Source organism: Heterocephalus glaber, unplaced genomic scaffold (genome assembly GCF_053883595.1).
Source record: "Heterocephalus glaber isolate CG9 unplaced genomic scaffold, H.glaber_assembly_v1.0 deba00000738, whole genome shotgun sequence".
NCBI classification, from domain to species: domain Eukaryota; kingdom Metazoa; phylum Chordata; class Mammalia; order Rodentia; family Bathyergidae; genus Heterocephalus; species Heterocephalus glaber.
In genome coordinates, this window is record NW_028258161.1 from 6097101 (window position 1) to 6118847 (window position 21747).

At 36.2% G+C, this 21747-nt stretch overlaps 1 protein-coding gene across 5 annotated transcripts; it reads right to left on the reverse strand.

Moving 5' to 3' along the window:
* Positions 1-449: 449 nt before the first annotated feature.
* On the reverse strand, positions 450-20569 carry Gorab (golgin, RAB6 interacting). 5 transcript variants are annotated; one of them, XM_087206932.1, is made up of 5 exons: positions 20172-20568; positions 12650-13008; positions 9982-10083; positions 7889-8029; positions 450-2461 (listed from the first exon to the last, which is right to left on the reverse strand). In XM_087206932.1, the coding sequence occupies exons 3-5, from the start codon at positions 10035-10037 to the stop codon at positions 2014-2016; spliced, it is 645 nt and encodes a 214-aa protein (XP_087063058.1). In that variant the 5' UTR covers positions 10038-10083; positions 12650-13008; positions 20172-20568; the 3' UTR covers positions 450-2013. The 5 variants fall into 5 exon arrangements, with proteins under 5 accessions (XP_087063058.1, XP_004865300.1, XP_012921221.1 ...); XM_004865243.3 differs by having other exon boundaries at positions 12654-13008; positions 20172-20567; XM_013065767.3 differs by lacking the exon at positions 20172-20568 and adding an exon at positions 19728-20157 and having other exon boundaries at positions 12654-13008.
* Positions 20570-21747: the final 1178 nt, after the last annotated feature.

Below are 21747 nucleotides of genomic sequence, written 5' to 3' on the forward strand. Positions count from 1 at the left end.
CCTGTATGGGTTATAAAGCAGGACTGTCAATCACAAAGGCTGCAGCAAACACCCTAACTTGAAGTGTATAGGAGATATACTAGGAGTACAGGACTGTAACTTTTATTAGTGCTTTATCTTTAGAATGAGCTGCTAAAATTTCTGGCTCTGAAATTTGTTAAAAATGAAATGATTACATGAGATGATCTCTGAGGTCATGTCCAATTCATTTCTTTCATGATTCTTACTTCTCCAAACAGCTCTTAAGTACTTAAACTGAATATGAAGATTGCAGGTATTGTATTTAAGCAGTATTACAGAACCTCACTTATTAGTAAATTCTCTTTAACAGGCTCATACAAAAGTATTTATCCTAAGATCTTGGGATGTATTACTGATACATATTGCATAAGAAGACATATTAAACTATTTGCAACTTTTTGTTTTTAAGGTAAATGAAAGACAATAAATATATCACACTTGTTTATTCCTTAGAAAAATAAGTGTCTTAGGGAATGAAGCTTTCCATTTTTATGTACATTATTCATAAATAAAAATACATCTACATAAGTTGATTCTGTTTAGAGAATTCAGTAATGGAAAATTATACATTCAATTCAAACTACATAAAAGTACAAAGCTCATGTGTGTTACTAGAATACTTTCAAACAAACTCATTTAAAACAGGATGTCCCTAACGTTTTAAGAAACATAATGGACATAATGTTACACTTGTCGTTACCTTCTTTTATAATAGTTCCTTTAATGCAAGTTTCTGATAGACTATAATTTAATATATATTCACAGATTTTTATGACAAAACTATAATATTTATATACACAATCACATAGAGAACAATGTAGTGGTCAAGTATTAGTAACAGGTAATTATCATCTATGAAAGTAATAAGTCATTTTAACAATTTAAATTGCTTAATGACAAGATAATTTATGCCCAACATATAAAACATATATTACACATAACTTTAGAAAGATATCAAAAAAGCAATAACTTTCTATATTATTCTAAAAGTTTTTATTGTCTAAATTTAATCAATTCATTGATTAAAGAGATTAAAAGTCACATATATATATACTATGTCTATACACACATGTGTATATAGCAACTAATGAAAAATCAGATTATGAATAAAACCATTTAAAGACAAATTAAAGACAAAAGGACAAAAATAATGTGGGATTAAATTATTCTGTTCTTTATGTAAAGTATAATTTTCAAGCTGTGTTTTGCAAGTGTGGCTGCAAAGATGCAGAGATAATTTTCTTTCTTCTTTTTTTTTTCCTGTACCGTGGGGATTAAACCCAAAGCCTTTGCACTGAATTACATCCCCAGCCCTTTTTATTTTTTATTTTGAGATGGGATCTCACTAAATTGCCCAGGTAGGACTCAGACTTGAGATCCTCCCAAGTGCAGGGATTACTATCACACCCAGCTCTTTTTCACATGTGATTTTTATGCCTTTTTTACTGATTACATAAAATACATAGGACTTCCATTCTCAACACTTCTCCCAGGGGAAGTTAATGGTTTGACGAGGTAGTGTGTATCATTTTTCTTCCTTTTTTTTTGGAGAAACTATCAGGCTATGAGGCCTAGGCTGGCTTGAACAATCTTCCTGCCTCAGTCTTCGAAGTGCTGGCATTACAGGTGTGTGTCACCACATCCTGCTTCAATGTAGTTTTCTTTATGTACCTGGTCTAAAACCACTCAAACAATTTAGTGTCCTTCCATTTTTTCTTTTGGTGAGTTTTAGAACTGAACAAGGCTTCAGGCTCTTCCATCATTTTGTCATTTATTTTAGCCCAATAATAGCAGTTAAAGGAACACTGAAAGAACTGGACCAAAATCAAGGTGCAATGTCACATAGATATAAAATTATAATTAGAATGGTCAAACATGTCAACATACTAATTATGGATCCAAAAATTAACAGTTTTTACAAGGATTTTATCAGCAGTCAGGGCACAATCTACTGTACTGGGTATCATATTAGTTGAAAAGAACATTGACACTTCATGAGGCGAGAGCAGCTGAAATGTCATTAACTCCTTGATTTGTGTAGTCTGGATTAGGATGGGACATACTACTGGAATTTGCACACTGTTCATCTACCTTTGGGGAAACAGCTTGTTCTTGAGGCTTTTTGTTCTTTTTAGCAAGCCCTGAAGTCACAATCTCTGGAGCAGGCTGACATGGCCTTTCTATAGGAACCATTTGCTTCCTTGATTCTGATTCCTGTTCATGAAGTAATCGTTCCACCTCCACTTCAAGTTCCAATGACTCCATGTCAGGCTGTACATCTAGCTGTTGCATCAACTCCTCCAACTTCTTGGCCTTTCGGAGCTCATTCTGCTGTATGATTGTACAAAGGTGTTCAGTGAGTTGCTCTTTTATCTCAGTCTTGCGCTGAAGATCTAGCTTTGCAGTAACGTACTCAGTTTCAGCCCTGTCAAACCGCTTCCTATCAGAACAGGTACAGAGATTGATCCATTAATTTTCCAATACTAAAACAAGGTCTAGAAACAATAATTAAGCTCTAATATTGGCACAGAAATGTACAACAAAAGCAAGGATATTAATACCTTACAAACACCTGACTGCATGTTAGATAAATCAGGCTACCAATGCTGAAACTTTCAAACATCCTTATTTGGATTCACCTGGTATAAAAACATTCTTCTATACCAGGGAGGGCGAACCTTTTAGAGCTTTCAATGATACAAACAACCTGCTATGGCATATGCGGCATAGTTTCATCACCATTTTTCTATACTAATTTCTTTCCAAAGCTATGCTTGAGTGAAGGCAGGCTAAGAGTGTTAATTTAGTGATGTGCCAGCTTTAGGGTTGGGATGGGGGATGGAGAGCTCTAATCTCTTGTGTTTGCCAGTTTCTGTGGTAAAAATATTACTACTCTGGACAATTCTGAGTTATCAATGTGACATCACGAAATGGAAGAGTGGGAAGAGATGCATAAAATCTGCTCTCATGAATTTGTGTAAGCTAGCTCCAGCATATAACTAGTTAAATTTATGAGGTAAAACAACAAAAAAGGGAGAAAGTAGAAAATCTGTACGTCTCTCCCTTGCCATTGAACCTGAGATCATTCTCTCTCAGCTTAGTGAGGCACGCATCAACATGTCCAGCAAAAACCTGTATCTCTTATTTTATATTAAGGCATTGTTGAGTTTTTAAAAATTTTATTTTTATTACTACATTTTTGCAGTACATAATTACATTCATCATGGGGAGTTGGTATATGAACTAAGAAGTGCTCCAAAGGAATTCTGTTGGATATCTGGGGCCCTTATCGCCACATTTTATAATAGTCCTGCTAATGAATGTTCTTGCATCAGTTTAGGGTCTTGACAACCTTCTCTGTAGTTAAATCAATACTCTGCCCCTTCCCTTACTCAAACCTCCCTTCTCTGCAAGTCTAGATTACCCTGAGGCAGTCAAAGCCAGTAGAGATTTACAGACCAGGCTCATGAATACTGAACTGAAATTAACATTTCCAAAAGAGTCCCTAGATATCCACTGGTATTTTGCTCTAGATAAATCACTGAAGATTTTGCGTTTATTTAATCTCCTTCTGTCCAGAAAAATACATACATATTTCTCATACAGAGTAACTTATGTTTAAAATACTGATTAGTTTCCCAAGCTCCATCTCTAGTGTGGGGATCAGCTGGATAACACCAAATTAGAGCATGATGACATACTCTGGAACAGAATAATGAGAGCATTATACATAACACAGTAAAACACATTGAACTCAAAGTGTAATTATAGAATGGTTTTGCTATTTTAAAAATACATAAAATGATTTAATAAATGTTATTTAAGGGATTCTAGAAACTGCCTCTTGGCATCTTTGCCTTTATTTTGGTGGTACTAGGCCTTGCACTGCTACATTCTCAGCCCTTCTTACTTTGAGAGAGGGTCTGGCTAAGTTACGCAGTCTGGCCTTGAACTTGAGATCTGCCTGGTCTTACCAAGTAGCTGTGATTACGGGTGTGTGCCACAGCTTCCTGAGATTTGTTTTTAAAAAACTTAATCATTACTGTTTGGTATAGCATTGGGTTCCACTGATTCACTTTTAGTTTTTCAGTTCATTTCTGAGCAGTTTTAACTACCTGTACAGATTAGCATACAATTTTTATCCTTTCTTAGAAGTCTTTTATGTTTTTAAATTTATTTAAAAATTTTTTATTTTTATTAGCACTTGTTTGCAGTATGTAATTACAGTCATCACAAGGTGGCACATGTACACAAAACATTGTAATTCTTTTTATGTGCCCTTCCCCACTCTTCCTTCCTTCCGTCCCTTGGTCAGAGGTCTTTTAAAGAATGAAGAAAATTTACTTATTTTTTTATAAATTAAAGTGAATTATATTTTGCAGTTACTATATGGGTCTAAAGGACCCTTTTATAGATCTAAGATATAGGATTATAGAAATATTTTTCCTATACGGTAAAACATTTTTCCATCTCATCATCCTAGGTATTATTTCATCATTACTTATCAATTATTTCCATTTATGTCAAAAATTAAACCAAATAGAAAACAGAGAATGATGGAATGATCTAAAAAGATGATGCAATAATGAAATAAACTGTCACTATTTAGTTTCCTGTTTTCAAAATACTATGTCACCACAAGATGGTATAAAAGGCTAGAAATACCATCAGTATAAACTGTTCTTAGGGTTTTTGTTTGTTTGTTTGGTTTGGCTTTTTGATACTGGGGATTTTGAGACAGGATTTTACTAAGTTGCCTAGGCTGGCCTTAAATTTGTAATCCTCCTGCCTCAGCCTCCTGAGGAGGTGGAATTACGGGCAGGTACCACCACACCCAGCTATTCTTAATTTTCACTGAATACAGTTGAGAATTATTTTTTCATTTTCTTATTGGCAAAGTAGACAAAAGTGACAGAGAAAGATGTTTTACCATGGTTAAATAAATCATTCACCTAGTAATCCATGGAACTTTTAAATATTACTGTATGTAAAAATGATCTTATAGGAGAAATGATGCAATTAAATGATTTGAGAAGAGTACTGTGAATTAACCAGTTGAGGCTTAAGTACAATCACACGCACCCTCTGAAGAGAGAAGGCAGGGGAAGCAATGAAGAAGAGGAAGCAATGTGACCATGGAGGTACAGAATGGAGTACCACCCCAGGTCAAGGAGCACCTAATGCCCCCGGAAGTTGAAGGCAAGGAACAGAACCCTAGTGTTTGAGAAAGCATGCCCCTGCAGACACTATAACTTTGGATGTGTGAAAGAAGTTTCTGATGTTTTAAGCAGTACAGTTTGTGGTAATTTCTAAGAAACTAACATAAATGCAGAGACATATTCTTTAGTATTTAGGTGGTGAAACTGATCAGTAAGTTAAATCGCAGAATCTGAGTCTTCAGAAAAACCCATCCTAGATGAATTTCCTGAAACCGAGGAATCAATAAGTGAAAAATTTATTTCTAAGGACAAAAAAGGAAACATGACATTCTCATGCAATTAATAATTCACCAGGCAGAACTTAGTCAATATAAGTGTCTGTCCTGTACTGCTAAAAGGATATGGCTCATTCTCCCACCTTTCTGTTTGTGAACCAAATATTTTGATACAAAGACTTCAATTATGTTTTCATGCCCATAAAAGTTGTTTTCCATGATCCTCTTTAGTATATTATTCATAAAGTGATTAAAAATATTTGTACACATGTATGTATGTGTGTGTAGGGGGTGTCTATTAAGTCCACACAATAAACAGGAATGATTATTTTTCCCAGTATACAAACTAAACAACCACTCTCATTGAACTGTACAGACAGCACACAGCAACACTGCACTCATAGTTGTGGCAGTAGCGGTGGCCCCCAAGTTGGCAAGCTCCAAGTGCTGGTCTCCTCAGAGGTAACTGTCCTAAGGTTGCTCTACACGAGCCAAGTTCAAAGTGGATTCTGACCTATTCACCATCCAAGAGCCTTTTACAGACACAGGACTACAAAACTAAGATAGTATTTTTATTTTTTAAAAAATCAAGGGAATCTCTTATAGAAACTGACTACCCTGAGATTATCTTCTAGGAGAAACGTGGAACATAATACTATATAATCAATCTATAATTTTTCAATAACCACAAATGCAAATTTAGAAAATGTTGTCTTAACCTTATGCATGTACAAGTCAACAATCCTGATTCTAATAACAACTAGCTAAGCTTCTCTTTGATTTATACAAGGCTTAATTTTTTAAATAGTCAACCAGCATCATTTGCATGTCAATAGTAATGAGAAACTAACATCTTTAGTTGATAAAGATATAAAACTATACTATGTAAAATATTTTTATTACATAAGAATTTACTAAAATTGCATTAAGAATATATATTATATTGGGCCAGGGATTCAGCTCAGTGGTTCTGCAGGCGAAAGGACCTGAGTTGGATGCCCGGTACCAAAAAAAAAGAATATATATTGTAGGATGTTCTCTTCTTTATCTGGTAGTTCCACCCTCTTTCTGGTTGTCTCTGAGGGCTAAAACTGGCACATCTTATATCACATTCAACACATAAAGGCACCCTTCTCCAGTTCCCACTGGGACAGAATTAGAACAATCAAGAATATTTTTCCATTATGATACCTGGATTGTACCTGATAATATGGATAATTCATAGAAATGTAAAGCATAAAAATGATCTTTTGCCAAACTCACGTTAAAGAGAATAAAGTGCTGAAAATCAAGGCTTTAGTTTTAATCCTAATAAAATCTTGGTTACCCCCTTAACAATCTTATTAATAGAAATCCGGAGTCTCTAGTTATCAGCTACTGATGGCATTAATTTAAATTTAATTAATAAAGGCAGCCCCATTACATTACATCCAATAGCATATGGTCAAACAACAATTACAAGTATCACAAGGACAACCACAAACCTCTTTCTTAAGCACTAAACAGTAAATTAAAAACCATAATCAAGCATTTCCACTTTATTAAATTGTTATATAAACATTCTAATGTTGTGGTTTACCCTGGACTAATGAGGCATTCTGTTTGATTTCTAGTGTTACAGAGAAATGCAAGACTGAGTCATTAACATAGCATTCCCTTGTGAAAAGAGACAAACTGGGATGATTAAAGCAATGTAGAAGGGACTGAAAACCTTGAAATTGGACATTCTTTTTGCCCTTTTATCTGTTCGCAAGGTCCATGTAATTCTTTACATGTGTTAGTTCATTTTTAAAATGTTCCCAAAAGATTTTTTCTTTGTAAAAAATGTCAATGGTTAAAAACCAGAAACACATATCAAACCATTCTGTACACAGTAAAATCATAAAGAAAAAAATAAGAGAAAAAGCTTCAATATTCTTTAGAATGGTATTTTCTTTAAAATACTCATAAACTTTAAAAAATAACTAGATCTTCTTATTTTGATGAAAATTAAAGTGAGAACTAGGCTCCAATTCCATAGAGACCATATTGAGTAATTAAAAGTTTTAATGGAAAGACAACTGACTTGGTGTTAGAAGAATACAGTTTTGGGACAAGTCATTCAGACATTTACTTTACTAGATCTTGAAATATTAATATGGGTTCCAAACATTAAACAGCTGAGAGTTTACCCAGAAAGACTAAAATGTCAATAAATAATACAGGAAAATGTTCTAACGGAGTTAACTCTAGTTAACTCTAACTGACAAAGCAGACTTAAGGGAGACTTCACAGAAAAGAAGATGCAGGAATTGGCATGAGAGGAATAAATACAGTAGTTAATGGGGCTGCTATGAGACTTAAAGGATGAACGCACAACAGCCACTGGCCTACCTAGTAACAAACATTAATTACATTAGATTCCTTGTTCAAGGTTCAATTTCCCCAACTCACCGTGCATATGAATAGTCTAGGCTGGCCTGATCAATCCGGTTCCTGAGGATTCCAATGTCAGCTGAAACCATGTCATCTAAAGTCTGTAACTCCTTCTGGATCCGTTTTAGTTTTATAGTCTCTGCTTGAGTTCTTTTAGATCTAGAAAATCAGGAACATGAATAGAGGAAAAAAAGCACAGAAGATACATTTGAAAAGTATGTATTTACACATGATATGCAAAAAAGCAAGATACATATTATATATCTCCATATACAGATAGATATATCTGTAATAAGAATATCTATATAATTGTAGCACACGATTTTTTAAAAATTAGAAAAAATCAGAGTTGAAATAAAATACATGCTAATAACATTTTGGTAAATCTCTAAAATACACTTTAGTTTTTTCCTGTAGTTTCCCAAGTTTTCTATTAGTACCTATTAATTTCATAACAATGTAACAAGGTGGACTTTAATCCTTTTTAAAATTTTGTATTTTGAGGAAGGGTCTCAGTAAAGTCACTCAGCAGCCCGGGCTGGGCTTGACCTTGTGATCCTCCTGCCTCAGCCTCCCAGAGCACTGGGACTACAGGTGTGCATCACCATGCCTGGCTTATTTTTAAGCTTTCTTAGGACCTGTTTCACCATACCTTTATTGCTTTGATTCTTGTTCTGTTGTCAAATCTCCAAGCCCTCAAAACTATTTGTGGGGCTCAAAATCAAAACATCCTTTTTTTCTCCTAGTTTAAAAACATATCCAACTTCATCTTTCACTCCCCTCAGAACCTGTCCTGAAGTAAATACAATACATACTTAAGAAACAAAAAACCCCACAAAACAAACCTTTAATCATGATTTTACTCATTTCAAAATTTCACACTTTCGAGCACAGGAAAAAAAAAACTACATGAAACCACAATTCTGCAACTTACATTCTCATTTCAACTGCATCATGCACTGGTTCTTCATTTCTGCCTACAAAAGTTCACTTACCAGTAAGACAAGCATTCATTATTCATTTAATAACCCAATTATGTTGCATTTCCTAACATTTCTGTATCAATCCTTTCTGTCTTAAACCACTAGCACTAAGATGTGCTGAACTTGTAAACTGTTTTTGTAAAATCCCTGGTAACTGGCATTCATACTTCATCTAAACTGAAAACTAATAAAACTTCAAAAGTAATCAGATGCGGGGGGAAAAAATAAAAGAGGGCACTACTTTTTTACATGTGTTCATTTTTTTTGAAACATGGTAAGCTGCATATCTCTTACACTCCTGGAAGATCAAGGTGCACCAGCAGAGGGAAAAAATCATTTCAAATACACACATCCCTCTGACAGTTAAAATTCTGATTGCTCTTATACCTACCTACCTTCCTCTTACATCTTCCCCTGCCTCTACATATACTCCAGCCTCAGCCAATAATGATTTTGCTAGACTTTTCTAAAGAAAATGTCAGCAAATACTTGCAGTCAGCTCACACTCTTCTCAGTCATTGCTTTACTGACTTGCGAAGGGATAACTGACAAAGTAACACTGGGAGGTTCAAGGAATACCATACCTCATACAGGGCTAATAAGAGCCTGAGTCATCCACACAAGGTTAAATGACATTACATGCTGTATTAGTGGGCACAGGATAAGTTTAAGAAAAATGTTCACAAGAAACTCAATTAAGATCTGAGGTAGTGTAAGTCACTTGCATAGAGTAACTCCTTTACAAGTCAAATCATTTAAGGTTTTTCCATATTAAAATTAAAAATCTGTATCACTTACATATCTGCTCACTTACATATACTGATAGTTAATTCCTGCTTCCCTTATGAAAGGGAAGATGGTTACAACTGAAAACACTGATTCTGGTCCTCAAGTTTTAACTGGAGCTGTGCTTATAAGTTCATTACGATTTATACTTTAAAAGTCCTCCTTAATAAATTAAAACTAGAATTTCAGTATCACTTATGAAGCAGTTTGTTTAGTTAGCCTTCCAAGTAACAACTATAAAGAAAATATCAGTTTATTAGGACAGTCATGGGAAAATACATATAAAACATGACAGAACTGACTGCAAGTTACAAACAACCTCTCCTGGTTCAGGTGCCTTACCTTTCTGCAATAGCTTTTGCCAAAAGAGCTTTCTTAAGTTTATTTTTCTCTTCCATTAGTCGTTGTTCTTGTTGAAGGACTTCCCAACGAGATTTTTCTTGCCTAGGGAGGAAAAAAGTTATACAAATGAATTTACAAAAGAGACTATCATATCTCACACCTTATAAATCTCAGTCTTCAATGTATAAAGTCTAATCAGGCAAATTACATATATTTTCTTTCAAAAGTCTTTTTTTTTTTTTTGGTATCGGGAATTGAACTCGGGACCTTGTGCTTGCAAGGCAGGCACCAGAACCACTAAGCTAAATCCCTGGCCCAAAAGTCTTCTTAAGAGAAACCATCTGCAGCTCATTATTCTGTTCTAATAGGAACACACTATCATCTGAAGCAAAAAGGCTTATATAAACCTTGGAAATCCATTATATGTATATAACCTAGGAACCCACAAACCGGAAGCCAGAGTACTATGGCATTTTTTAAGTTTATGAAGAAAAGTGTGTTTGCTAATTATACATTTTATGCGAAATGGAGGTTAAAATAAATTGGTCTGTAGCTGATGTTGTATCTCTTAAAGAGGTTTGGCTTCTTTTTTATTTTAATTTTTCAGTTTTTTTTGAGAGAGGCTCCTCTATGTAGTCCAGGCTGGCCTTGAAGTCACTGTGTAGCCATGGCTGCCTGAAACTCACAATCCTCCTGCTCAGCCTCCTGAGTGCTGAGTTATAGGCATATGCCACCATGCTCAGCTCCTCCTAAGAATTTTCTGTAACGAAAAGTCCCCATCACTTTACCATCCTCAAGACAATGACCAATGTTTACTCCATATACTGTATATTTTTTCCATTTGTTGACATTTTTCCATCTCTCAAACAATGAGCTAAAGTCAAATGGAACTGGGCTAAAGAAAACTTCAAAGATCTTAAACATGTATTGTCTTCTAATCTTGAAAGAAACATATTAAAATTTCCCGTAAAGTCATGGATTTGATGTCAACTTAAGAGCAAAAACTGTTTATTCTTATTACTGGCATTTCTCACAGCCAAGATTTCAAGTCTCTATTTGCAAAACTAGCAACCACTTCCAAAACTGTCCTCTCCTCTCCATTACTACAGCTTCCACTTTGGCATCAGCATTGGTCATCTCAATGACCTCCCTCCCAAATGGTTAGCAATACTGACACCTGGCATTTCTCGAGCCACTGCTTGCTCATTTCTTGTTGAGGCCTTTGCATCAGGCTGTCAGTAAACTCACTAGAATTCACTTCCTTACTTCTGTTTTTTTTTTTTTTTTTTGGTACCGGGGATTGAACTCAGGACCGTGAACTTGCTTGGCAGGTGCTGGAACCACTGAGCTAAATCCCCACCCCTTAACTTCCCTACTTCTTTACTTCCTACCATTCTGTGTCCCCTTTGCCTCTCCCAGAGAAATCAGATGTTACCTGAGAACGTTCTGCAGAATATAGCTTTCCTTTTTCCCGCTGACAACCTCAGAATATCTCCTTTTTATCAATGGCGCCTCAGACTGTCTTCTATGAATATTCTCCCAAGTACTTAAAAAAGGAATTTCTCTAATGATAGACAATTTCTCTAAATTGTCCAACTCATCTCAATTTCAACTCAGCCTCTACTGGTCTCAGGCCTGACTAGTAAACTCCACTTAAAGATATATAAATATACGTACTCTTCCAATGTTGGTTTCATAATTCAAGGAGGACTGTAATTCTTGTCAAAATGAATTTAGTCACAAACCCCTGGTGGGCAGGAAACATTTTAAACTCACAGTACAGAATCCAGATCACCAGAGATTAGAAATACTATCTGAGATTAGAAAAGAAAACACAGAAAAGTAAAAACAAAACAGAAATGCCATCTCTTCTCCCCAAATACTATTCCAAGGATTCATGAATTACAGAATGGCATTTTTCACATGAATGTGGCTAAATGATTCTGTTTTTTTCTGAATATAAACACATTAAACAAGCTGGGTATGATGGTTGGGCAACTTGAGAACTTGTTTCAAAATTTAAAAAGGGTTGAAGATGTAGCTCAGTATGAAGGCCCTGGGTTCAATTCCTAGTACAGGAAGGGAGAAAGGCAGACCTAGTGATGCAACTGGAAGGAAGAAAGGAAGATTTAGTGATGCAACTGAATTGTATAATTAGTCCCTTTAATTCGCAACACTCTCTCTTTTGACTACCCTGTCATGTTTCTTCATAAATATCCTTTTCTGGGCCAATGAAGATGTCAGCTGGAAGCTGAAGAACAGATTCAATTTGGGGAGTGGTACTATGCCTATAAAAACTGCTCTAGTGGGTGTAACTGGCCATAGACTCTAGATGCAGACACACTTAAATGTGAATCTCAACTCTATTACTTTCTAGCTGTGTATTAGCTTTAGAAAGATGTCTTTTCTGAGTTCCAGCTGCCTCATCTATAAAGTAAGAATAATAAAACATATATTGTAAGGCTGTTGTGAAGACTAAATGATACAAAACCTATAAAATGTCTAAAACTGCCCAGCTCATACTACATGTAGGTGGAACTATAGTTTATGGATCACATTTCTATACTTGAATATAAAACAGAGAAAATGTTAAAACCAACCAACCAGCCCATTTTCTTAAAGTCCAACAGGGATAAAAAAGACAAGTAAAAAGTCTTATTAGACTTACTAACAATTCCACTTTCTTTTTCTCCAATTTGCAATCTGGCTTTGGAGGAAGCACCTCAAAGTTTTCAGGACCATCATAAGAATTCTCAAGTCCTGCTTCCCTGGGTTGACTTTCAGTATCCGTTAGTTTTCCATCACCAACAGGAGAGGTGAGTGCTAAAGGGCTAGGGCAAGTGGGGGAAAAATGCGGTTTCTGAGTGTTGATTCTCGGTTTTGGGGCAGAAAGCATTAGCTCTGGAGGTAATGAGGTTGAGCCATCTTGAAGCCCAAGTTTTTGGCTCTGCTCTTGTAGGGCTTTTTCTCGCTGAAGTTGTTGTCGTGTTTTCTTTACAGGGAGACGGCGTGGTGGTTCGAATGAATCTACGTAAAAGAGAAAGATGGAAAATTCCTTTGTGTGAGCAGCAATAATCAGTTTCTCTAGAAAATAAAACACTGACATTGAACTTTGATAATAGCTCTAGAGTTTCTTCTGCCCCATTCTCTGTCCATTCATTGCTAATATTTAACAAAAACTAATCTGGCTCTTCACAGGAAGTCCATTTATGTGTGAGTTAGGTCTTAGAACACTAAGGTGGATTTCTTTTTCAACTTCGTTTGATAACTGATCAACTAATGTCAACCAGTCAACCAATCAACTAATGTGCACAGTGGTAGAAGCCTATAATCCCAGCTACTCGGGAGGATGAGGCAGAAGGATTGCAAGTTCCAGTCCAGCCTGCGCAACTTGGTAATTGTCTCAAAAAATAAAAAGGGGCTGCCTGCCTTGCAAGTGCAAGGTCTGAAATTTGATCCCTGGTACCAAAAATAAAAAGTAAAATAAAAAAGGTGCAGAGGTGTAGCTCAGTGGTGATTCATTTGCCCAGCATACATGAGGCTAAGTTTGACCCTCAATACAGAAAAAAAAAAAAGATTTAACTAATTTCCATCTAGGTGGAGAACTGAATTCTCTGATTCTCTGATGTGTTTTATGTTTGATTTATGGTTCTGGTTATTCTCCTGAAACAAAATGCTGGTTCAGTGTCAGATGGGATTCCCTTCTTTTCAGTTTTAATAGTTCCCGGGGCAATTTAATACACAGGTAGACATTATAAGAAATACAATTAAATAGTCTCATTTCTAGCAACACTAGTTAATTCTGCATTTTTTTCCCTTTCATCTTGCAGAATAATGGAAGTCTGTATTTCCCAAAGGCTAGCCAGGCTCTAAATCAAGGTACTTAAATTAATTTTGGTAATAGCCTGAGAAAAGTAACACAGATAAAACAACTAGGAGAATATTTTAAAGCATAAATTAAACAATAATACTTCTATTATTCTGTTTTGTTTTCAACTGCCCATGCCAGTGTTAACTTCTTAAGGCAGACAGCTGGAGAATGTGACTCACATTTATGCTATATTGAATAAGATCTATAAACAGCATTCTCTATAAAATGCTTGGGAAATGAAATTATGGGTCCTTCAAATAGGACTTTTAAATTCTGCATTTTGACCTTTGAAGCAACACAAGCTCATTATTTAAAGTTCCCCAAATGAGTTAAAAGCTTGGGAGTCAAAGTCGCAGCTTTGCTTCAGATCAACTCACTAACCTCAGGCAAGTCACTTAACTATTCAACACTTCAGTGTCTTAATCTGCCAAACTAGTTGCAAATTATCTGCTGTATTTAACTTAGGGGGTTAATGTAAGAATCAGATAAGATATGTATAGAAAATATTTTTGAAGAAGTCAGAAATACTATCAAAAGTAAATGCTTTACCCAGAAATGCAAAGTATCTTCCTATATCTTGCCAACAGGAACTTATTTTTGACTAGGGGTTTTCAATGACATCTTCAGAAAAACTGAACTCAATACCTAAATTATTAATAGGTTCTATGCAACTCTGTCACTGTAGCTTAACTTCTATTTTATTTTGTATTTTTACAGAACCTACCTATAAACTAAAAATGCTATTTAAAAAAATTCCCAAACAATAAATAAGCCAATATACATATATCGGGAGTATTTATATATTGTCTACTAGTGGCTGCAAATATCAAGGAGACAGTAGCAAACTAAGTCTAGTGCGAAGAGGATATTCATAGTTATCTCTAGTCAACTGCTATCATTAAAAATTTTAGGTCAGTGTAATCAGATATTTTGAATATTCACAATTAAAATTCAGATTTTCATATAAAATACCCTGATTTTTAAATACAGGGAACCATATCAATTGTGAAAATCTAGATTATGCTATTGGAGGAAAACAATGCTGGAATCTTAGTGGATTTAAGCAACAAAGATTTATTTCTCATGAATGACGTGTGCTAATTTTAAAGGCTAGGAGGGGATTCTACAGATCAGCCTCTTAGGGCTCCAGGTGACCATTTAGTGTTGTCAGCCACCACGACAGAGGAAGAGAGCTGAGGAAGAACTTGTTCTGACAATTAATTGGTCTGACCCACTAGTGATGTAACACTTTTGCTCAAAATTCAATGTCTGAACCAGTACAAGGTACTACCTCAAAATAAGGGCAAGAAGCAGGTGCTGATTTAGTAAACAACACTCATGATTACCACTACTCTTTTTTTTTAAGTTAAAGATTAGAGCATCAAAAAGAAAGAAAGAAAAAAGGAAACCTGAAAAGCCAAACACACTTTTGTGTTAATTTAAACCAACAGGCTACTAGTTTGAGAGCTCAATTCTGTAGCCTTTTAAACCCTGTTCCTGTTACCCAAGATAACTGTCATATGAATCATGTGTTGTTTTCCTTTTCTATCACTCATACTGCATCTGCAAATATTCCTAAGAATATTTAGTCATTTTAACTATATAAAAAGGATAAGATGATACACATAATCTTTATTTTACTTAATATTTTATTAGCTATATTCATTGCTATATATATGTTGCTATAGTCATTCATTCTGAATGTTGCATAGTGTGAATAAATCAACTGATTTTCTATTGGTGGACACTTAAGTTGGTTCCAGGTTTTACTTCTGTGAACTTTGCTGTTATGACTCTTTATGTGCAAAAATTTGCCTTAGATATTATCTAAAAACTACTGGGTCATAAAGTGTAACTTTAGAAATGTTAAACTGCTTTCCAAAGTACATTGCCTCTAGGAATGTATAAGATTCTGTGAATGCAGTCTTTTCAGTATAGGATATTGTCAAATGTTTTAATTTTAATCCATTGAGTACAACATGGCATCTCTTGATTTGTACTCTTGATTTGTAATTTTCTGCTCATCTATGGTGATGTACATCTCTTCATACTTCCTTTTTATGTAATATCTATTCATGACTGGTTGACTTTTGATTTGTTTTTATTTTTTATATTATCAGCAGCAAAGAATTAAAAAAAACATAATTAAAGAGAAAATACTTCAGGCAGACATGGTGGCACACACCTGCAATCTCAGCCCTCTGGGAGGCTGAGGCAGGAGGACTGCAAATTCAAGCCCAGCCAGGACAACTGAGGGAGATCCCATCTCAAAATAAAAAGTAAAAAGGGACAGGGATATAGCTCAGTGCAAAAGCCCTGGGTTCAATTCCCATTAGCATGCGTACACACACACACACACACACACACACACACACTCTGAATGAATTTCAATACCAGAAGTTATAACGTGTCTAGGAACAAAACTAATCCCTCTCCAAATAAGAGTTTGGTGGTGGTGTGTGTGTGTTGTCCTGGCAATTGATCCCAGGACCTTCACAATGAGATAACAGCCATTTATTATTTTTATTTTGATTGTTTTTTTGGTACCAGGGATCAAACTCAGGACCTTGAGCATCCCCGACCCTGTTATTTTTATTTTGATACAAGATCTCGATAGTTGCCTAGGCTGGGCTCCAAGCTGCCATCCTCCTACCTCAACCTACTAGAGTAACGGGATTGCAGACATGCACCACCACACCTGGAAAGATTCAAGAGGTCTAGGACTTAAATAGTGACATATACCATGTTGGTGTTAGTGTTAATAATTTAAAGATGCCAAAGCTCCCCATACTGGATTCAATGAAATTCTAATCAAAATTCCTACTGTGTTTTCCATGAACTTTGGTAAAATTATTAAAAGTTTTATATGATAGGATAAATGCTGAAGAACAGTAAGGAAATTTCTAAAGAAGAGCAAGGGGACTAAACTACTTAGATATCAAGAATATAATAAAGGTTTAAGTCACAAAGGTATTTGTGCAGGTATAAGCAAAATGGCCAATGAAACAGAAAAAAGAACTCAGAAATGGATGCATACTTGTATAAAGCATTAGTATATGACAGAGACAGCATGGAAAACTGACTGCAGAGGAATTATTTAATAAACAAACATGCAGAAAATAGTTATCTATATGAAAAAGATAAAATTAGATACATTCTTCACAACATAGAAAAACAAAGACTCTCAATAAATAACAAAGATTAGCATCTTTTAGACCTTATAGTATGGGATTGGTTTTTTAAGACACAGAAAATGTTGGCCATTAAAAAAGAATGACAAATTTGAATATATTAAAATTAAATACATTGTTTACCAAAAGATAACACAAGTACAAACCGGGCATGGTGGCATGTCTGTAATCTCAGTACTACGGGAGGAGGAGGCTAAAGGACTATAAGTTCAAATCTTCCTGGGCAACTTAGTGAAACCCTGTTTCAAAATAAAAAATGCAATGAAAGGATAGGGGACTGTAAGTATTGCAAAAAAAAAAAAAACTGTCCTGAGGCTGGGGTGTAGCTCACTGATAGCATGCTTGCCTAGCATATACAAGTCACGACGGGTTCAATCTCCAGTGCCAAGAAGTGGGGACAATTTTTAAAAATAAATATTTTAACTAGAAATTGACAGCATATTGTTTTAATTCCATTGTCTTACATTATTTTAATTCCAATTTGTTTCATAATGAGATTGATTGTACATCAAATGTATGTATGGACACACACACTCTCTCCTAATTTGTATGGATATAAAAATGAAACATGACTGTACTAGGTATAACTGCTGTTCAGGGACAGACATATTGCTCTTCTTCTGGAACACAAGAAAATTCTATTTCTTGTCTTCCCAAATCATATGACTTACTTTTATTAAATGAAATATAAGTAGAAGTGACACATGTCATTTACTGGTGAAAGCATTTAACTGCTAATGTTCAATATTCAATCTTTTCCTCTTGCCATGGTGAACTCCCATATGACAGCACCAAAAGAGTGTGAAGTCACTGTGGCAGAGTCACCTGGCAACCCAAGTTAGACATGATAATCAAGTGAAAAATTCTTATTTTTAAACAATTGATATTTTATGGCTGTTACTTTAGCTTAACTTGACTTAACCTGGTTTCATAATTACCAATATACCACCAATGCATCCGAAATTCCCTGCATACTTGCCTCTCCTGATCACATTCCCTTGCCTTCCAATCAACCTGAATTTTGTGTTTCATTCTTTTGATAGTCTTTATGGATTTCCTATACACCTAAAATATGCCCACTTTACATGATTTCACTCTTATTATCATTCTCATATATATATATATACACACAGTATACATATCTGCCTGCAAATTGCTCCTTTTGTATATATTTATATAATTTATACATGTTATCCATCTAACTATAGTTAATATGTTCCCATCAGTCCAGTGACTATAGCACTTATTTATCCACTCCCCTGTTAATGAATACTTTGGTTGTTTTTTTTTCTTTTTAATATCATAAACAGTCTGTTAAGAACACTCTTGACCACATTCCCCAATGTACATTTAAGTATCTCTAGAGTATATTACTTTCATTGTTGCTCGTAACCAATCCCATCCTTCTAAATTATTTAATTGTATTTTTAAGGTTGGAGAACAGCTAAGATGGGTCTAAAAATTAAAGATCCAATTTTTAGACTTTCACAAATGTTACTGAATAAGGAAAAGATTTAGAGGCAATGGGGTCTCTAGGCCAATCACTATGTTTGATTATGGATATATAATGATCTAAGATGCTTTCTCTGTGCTTAAGGTAGTCCTACACTAATGATTTGGAGTTCATGCGCTATCATCTCACTATCTAAACAGATCCTTGACTACCCTCCACCTATCCCAAATTGCAGAGAGAATTTACTTTTACACAATAAATGCAATGTCTTGCTAGAAGTGGACACATACAGGGAGGACTGGGAGTTCAAGGCTAGTCTAAGATACATAGCAGGACCCATTCACAAAACAAAGCAAATGTACTGTTTAATTTAGACTATTATTTAAATCTTCTTTGCCCTGGCAAACTCATCTCTGCCAATACATAACCTCTGTGAAAAATTCCCAAGCTCCATTCAATCCCCAGCACAAAGGGGTTCCTCGTAGCTATAGTAGTAATGCCTGTACAACATTTACTCTCTTTACTTCACGGACTGTCTCATTATAAACTATAAACTATGAACTCTTTAATGGCAAAAACAATGCCTTGTTCATCTTTGCATGCCTAAAACAAAAGCTGACACTTGGAACTTTGAAGATCTGAAACAAGGCATCCTGTATTGTGTACATCCAGATATGTAAATGGATGTCAAAATCACACAGCAAAAGAATGAGTGCATCAAGCTAGACAGTTAACCATACACTGCAGTACATATAATCTTTATAATTTTAAAGACCTTTCAAGTCAAAATTTCCACAATCTAAATAATCTACATTGACCCTGTATTATTTACTCCCTTTTGCACTTCTCAGCCCTAGATTATTCTGTTACCCAAACTCCATCCGATTTCCTAAAAACAAAAGGAGCATGACAAAATAAAGTAATATTTAAAGCATAGAACCAAGAGTGTCTGTAAATATCTCAGAGCGGTGTTCCCAACCAGGTATACCGCACAAATCTTAATGAAATTTCAAAGACAAGCAAAGCACAGTTCATATCATTAGGTATGAAACGTAATTTCTTCATCAAAATAAATATAAAAAAACACACAAGACCATTCAATTATTCCATAAACTAGGAGGAAAAGCACAAGATTGTAGTTGACCCTGAAGCTAGAAGGGCTGTATAAACACACACACACACACACACACACACAAACACAATTTTTATTTGGAAAGGCTTCACATCTGACCTCTCAAAGACTTTCGGTTTGCTGACTATAAAGAGCAGGAAAGAACTGCGAAAAAATTCATGTGGCAACCAGAAGTGAAAGCAACACTCCAGGTGTATTATAGCAAAACGCCAACATTCCTGGCGTTTATCCAGTTTTGTGATCCCTTTTCCCCCAATAACTATCTTCTATAAATTTTCATGCAGTCGGAGCTTCCCTCCTTTACTTTTTGACTGGATCCATCCTATAAGGGACAACTCGGCAGCACACCCATTTCCACTCCCAAGACTCACTCCCTTCCATCTGTCCACCTCTGCAGACCCATCAATCCTGGCCGAATCGGATCAACATCAATCTTTCGGCCCTGACCCGAACAGAGCTTCTTCCACGCCCCCTTTTCCTTCCAGTTACAAGGCCTTTCTCCTTAGACCTGGGAATCAAAATCCTGCACGCATAGCCCGTTACCTTTATTCTGTTTTAGCCTCCTCAGCTCCTCCTCAGAGAAGCCTGCCCAACCCTGCGCCATTTGGCCAGGTAGAGCGAACCCCAACCGTGCCCAAACCTCTCAGCCCTGACTGCCAACTCGGCGGCCCAGGCACATCCGGGTTCTTTCCGGGCCGGGTAGACCAGCCAATCAGCGCGTCACTCTCTGCACTCCCTAAGACCCCCTCCAGGGCCCCGGTCTCTTCGAGGCTGCTCAGTCAGTGCCGGAGAAACCGCCTGAGCAAGTCTTGATTTCGCAGATGTTCATTTCCCATCACTTGAGTCTGCCCTCTCGCCTGGTTTTTATTTTCGTTGTTTCATCTCTTCAAACTCGAGAAAAGGCAATGAGAAAAACTGCGCGCAGCAGGCAGTTAAGAAGTGGCGCGAGTCGGTGGAGAAAGAGGGGGCGTGGCTGCCCCTAAATCCTCGGCTGGGAGCGGCGGCCGGCTCGGGGGCGGGGCCGGGCGTGCGAGCCTGAGGTGTGAGTGGGCCTGGGCTGCGGCGGGAGCGCCCTGCGGACCGACAGGAGAAAGTACCAGGTTTAGGCTAGGAACTTGGGAGAGGGCCGGGGTGTGGCTAATGAAAACAGAACCAACCCCACGTAACCGGAGCTCAGGGACACGTTGTCTCCGAGTTCTTTTCCCAGTCAGTTGCTTCCTCGATGTTCCTTTTACGTAGGATTGTTGCTAATGTGTGGCCTTTTAGAAGGGGCTACTTGAAGGTCTCCCCTGAAAAATTCCCCATGTTTTTACGTTCAGGGAACACAGTCTCAAGCTTGGGCGCTTGACGGGTGAAAAGTGAGAAACAGATTTTAGGAGCCTGTTTATCCTTCTTAGTTCTGCCTGGAACATTTACCCCTTTGGGCTTCCGTTTCAAGTAGCGTTTAGATTAAGAAATGCAAACATTGTCAGATTATATACAAAGATCAGACTTCTCTTTTTGCTGTTTTGAGTAACAGCCGCAATATCCCATCTTGGCTTACATTTTCAAATGTGTGATTTGGACGATAGTGTGTTAATAGTTTTAAACACATTGCAATAAAAGAGAAGACTGGAAAAGAACACTTCAACCCGAAAAACTGAAGTGAGTACTTCAGGTTTAGAGAAGTAAGTAGAGAGGAAAAAGGATGTTTGGAATTTCTCCTCTGATCTTCAGATTTTGGAAACTTAAAAGTGTTTCTGAAATTTTAGGTCGCCACACCCATTTTTAAATATGAACTCATTTTTCAATACATTTTAAAAGTAAAATGCTATTGAGAAGGATTAGAGGATAATTTCATCCAGCTTTTGAACATAATACATTTAGGTAAAATATAGCTTCAGAGTAGTAGATGGAAATCAGTGGCAGTCTAGTAGTTAATTCAGTTTCCCATTCGTAGGCAACAGCCATCTAATTCATTTAATAACAGTGTTGAACCAACTTAGATGCCCTTTGCTGAATTTTATACATAATATTTTAATTCACTCCCGATAAATTTTAAGAATTAATGATTTTGTTGTTGTTGTTACTGGGATTGAACCCAGGGCTTTCTCACCGAGGTACAACCCTAACCCTTTTT

Coding starts and splice junctions, on each gene's coding strand:
- Gorab (XM_004865243.3), bottom strand. CDS start 20,232: ATGGCGCAGGGTTGGGCAGGCTTCTCTGAGGAGGAGCTGAGGAGGCTA. Junction 13,009..20,171: donor GAGGCTAAAACAGAATAAAG/GTAACGGGCTAT, acceptor TCTTTTACGTAG/ATTCATTCGAACCACCACGC. Junction 2,462..7,888: donor CTAGACTATTCATATGCACG/GTGAGTTGGGGA, acceptor CTGTTCTGATAG/GAAGCGGTTTGACAGGGCTG.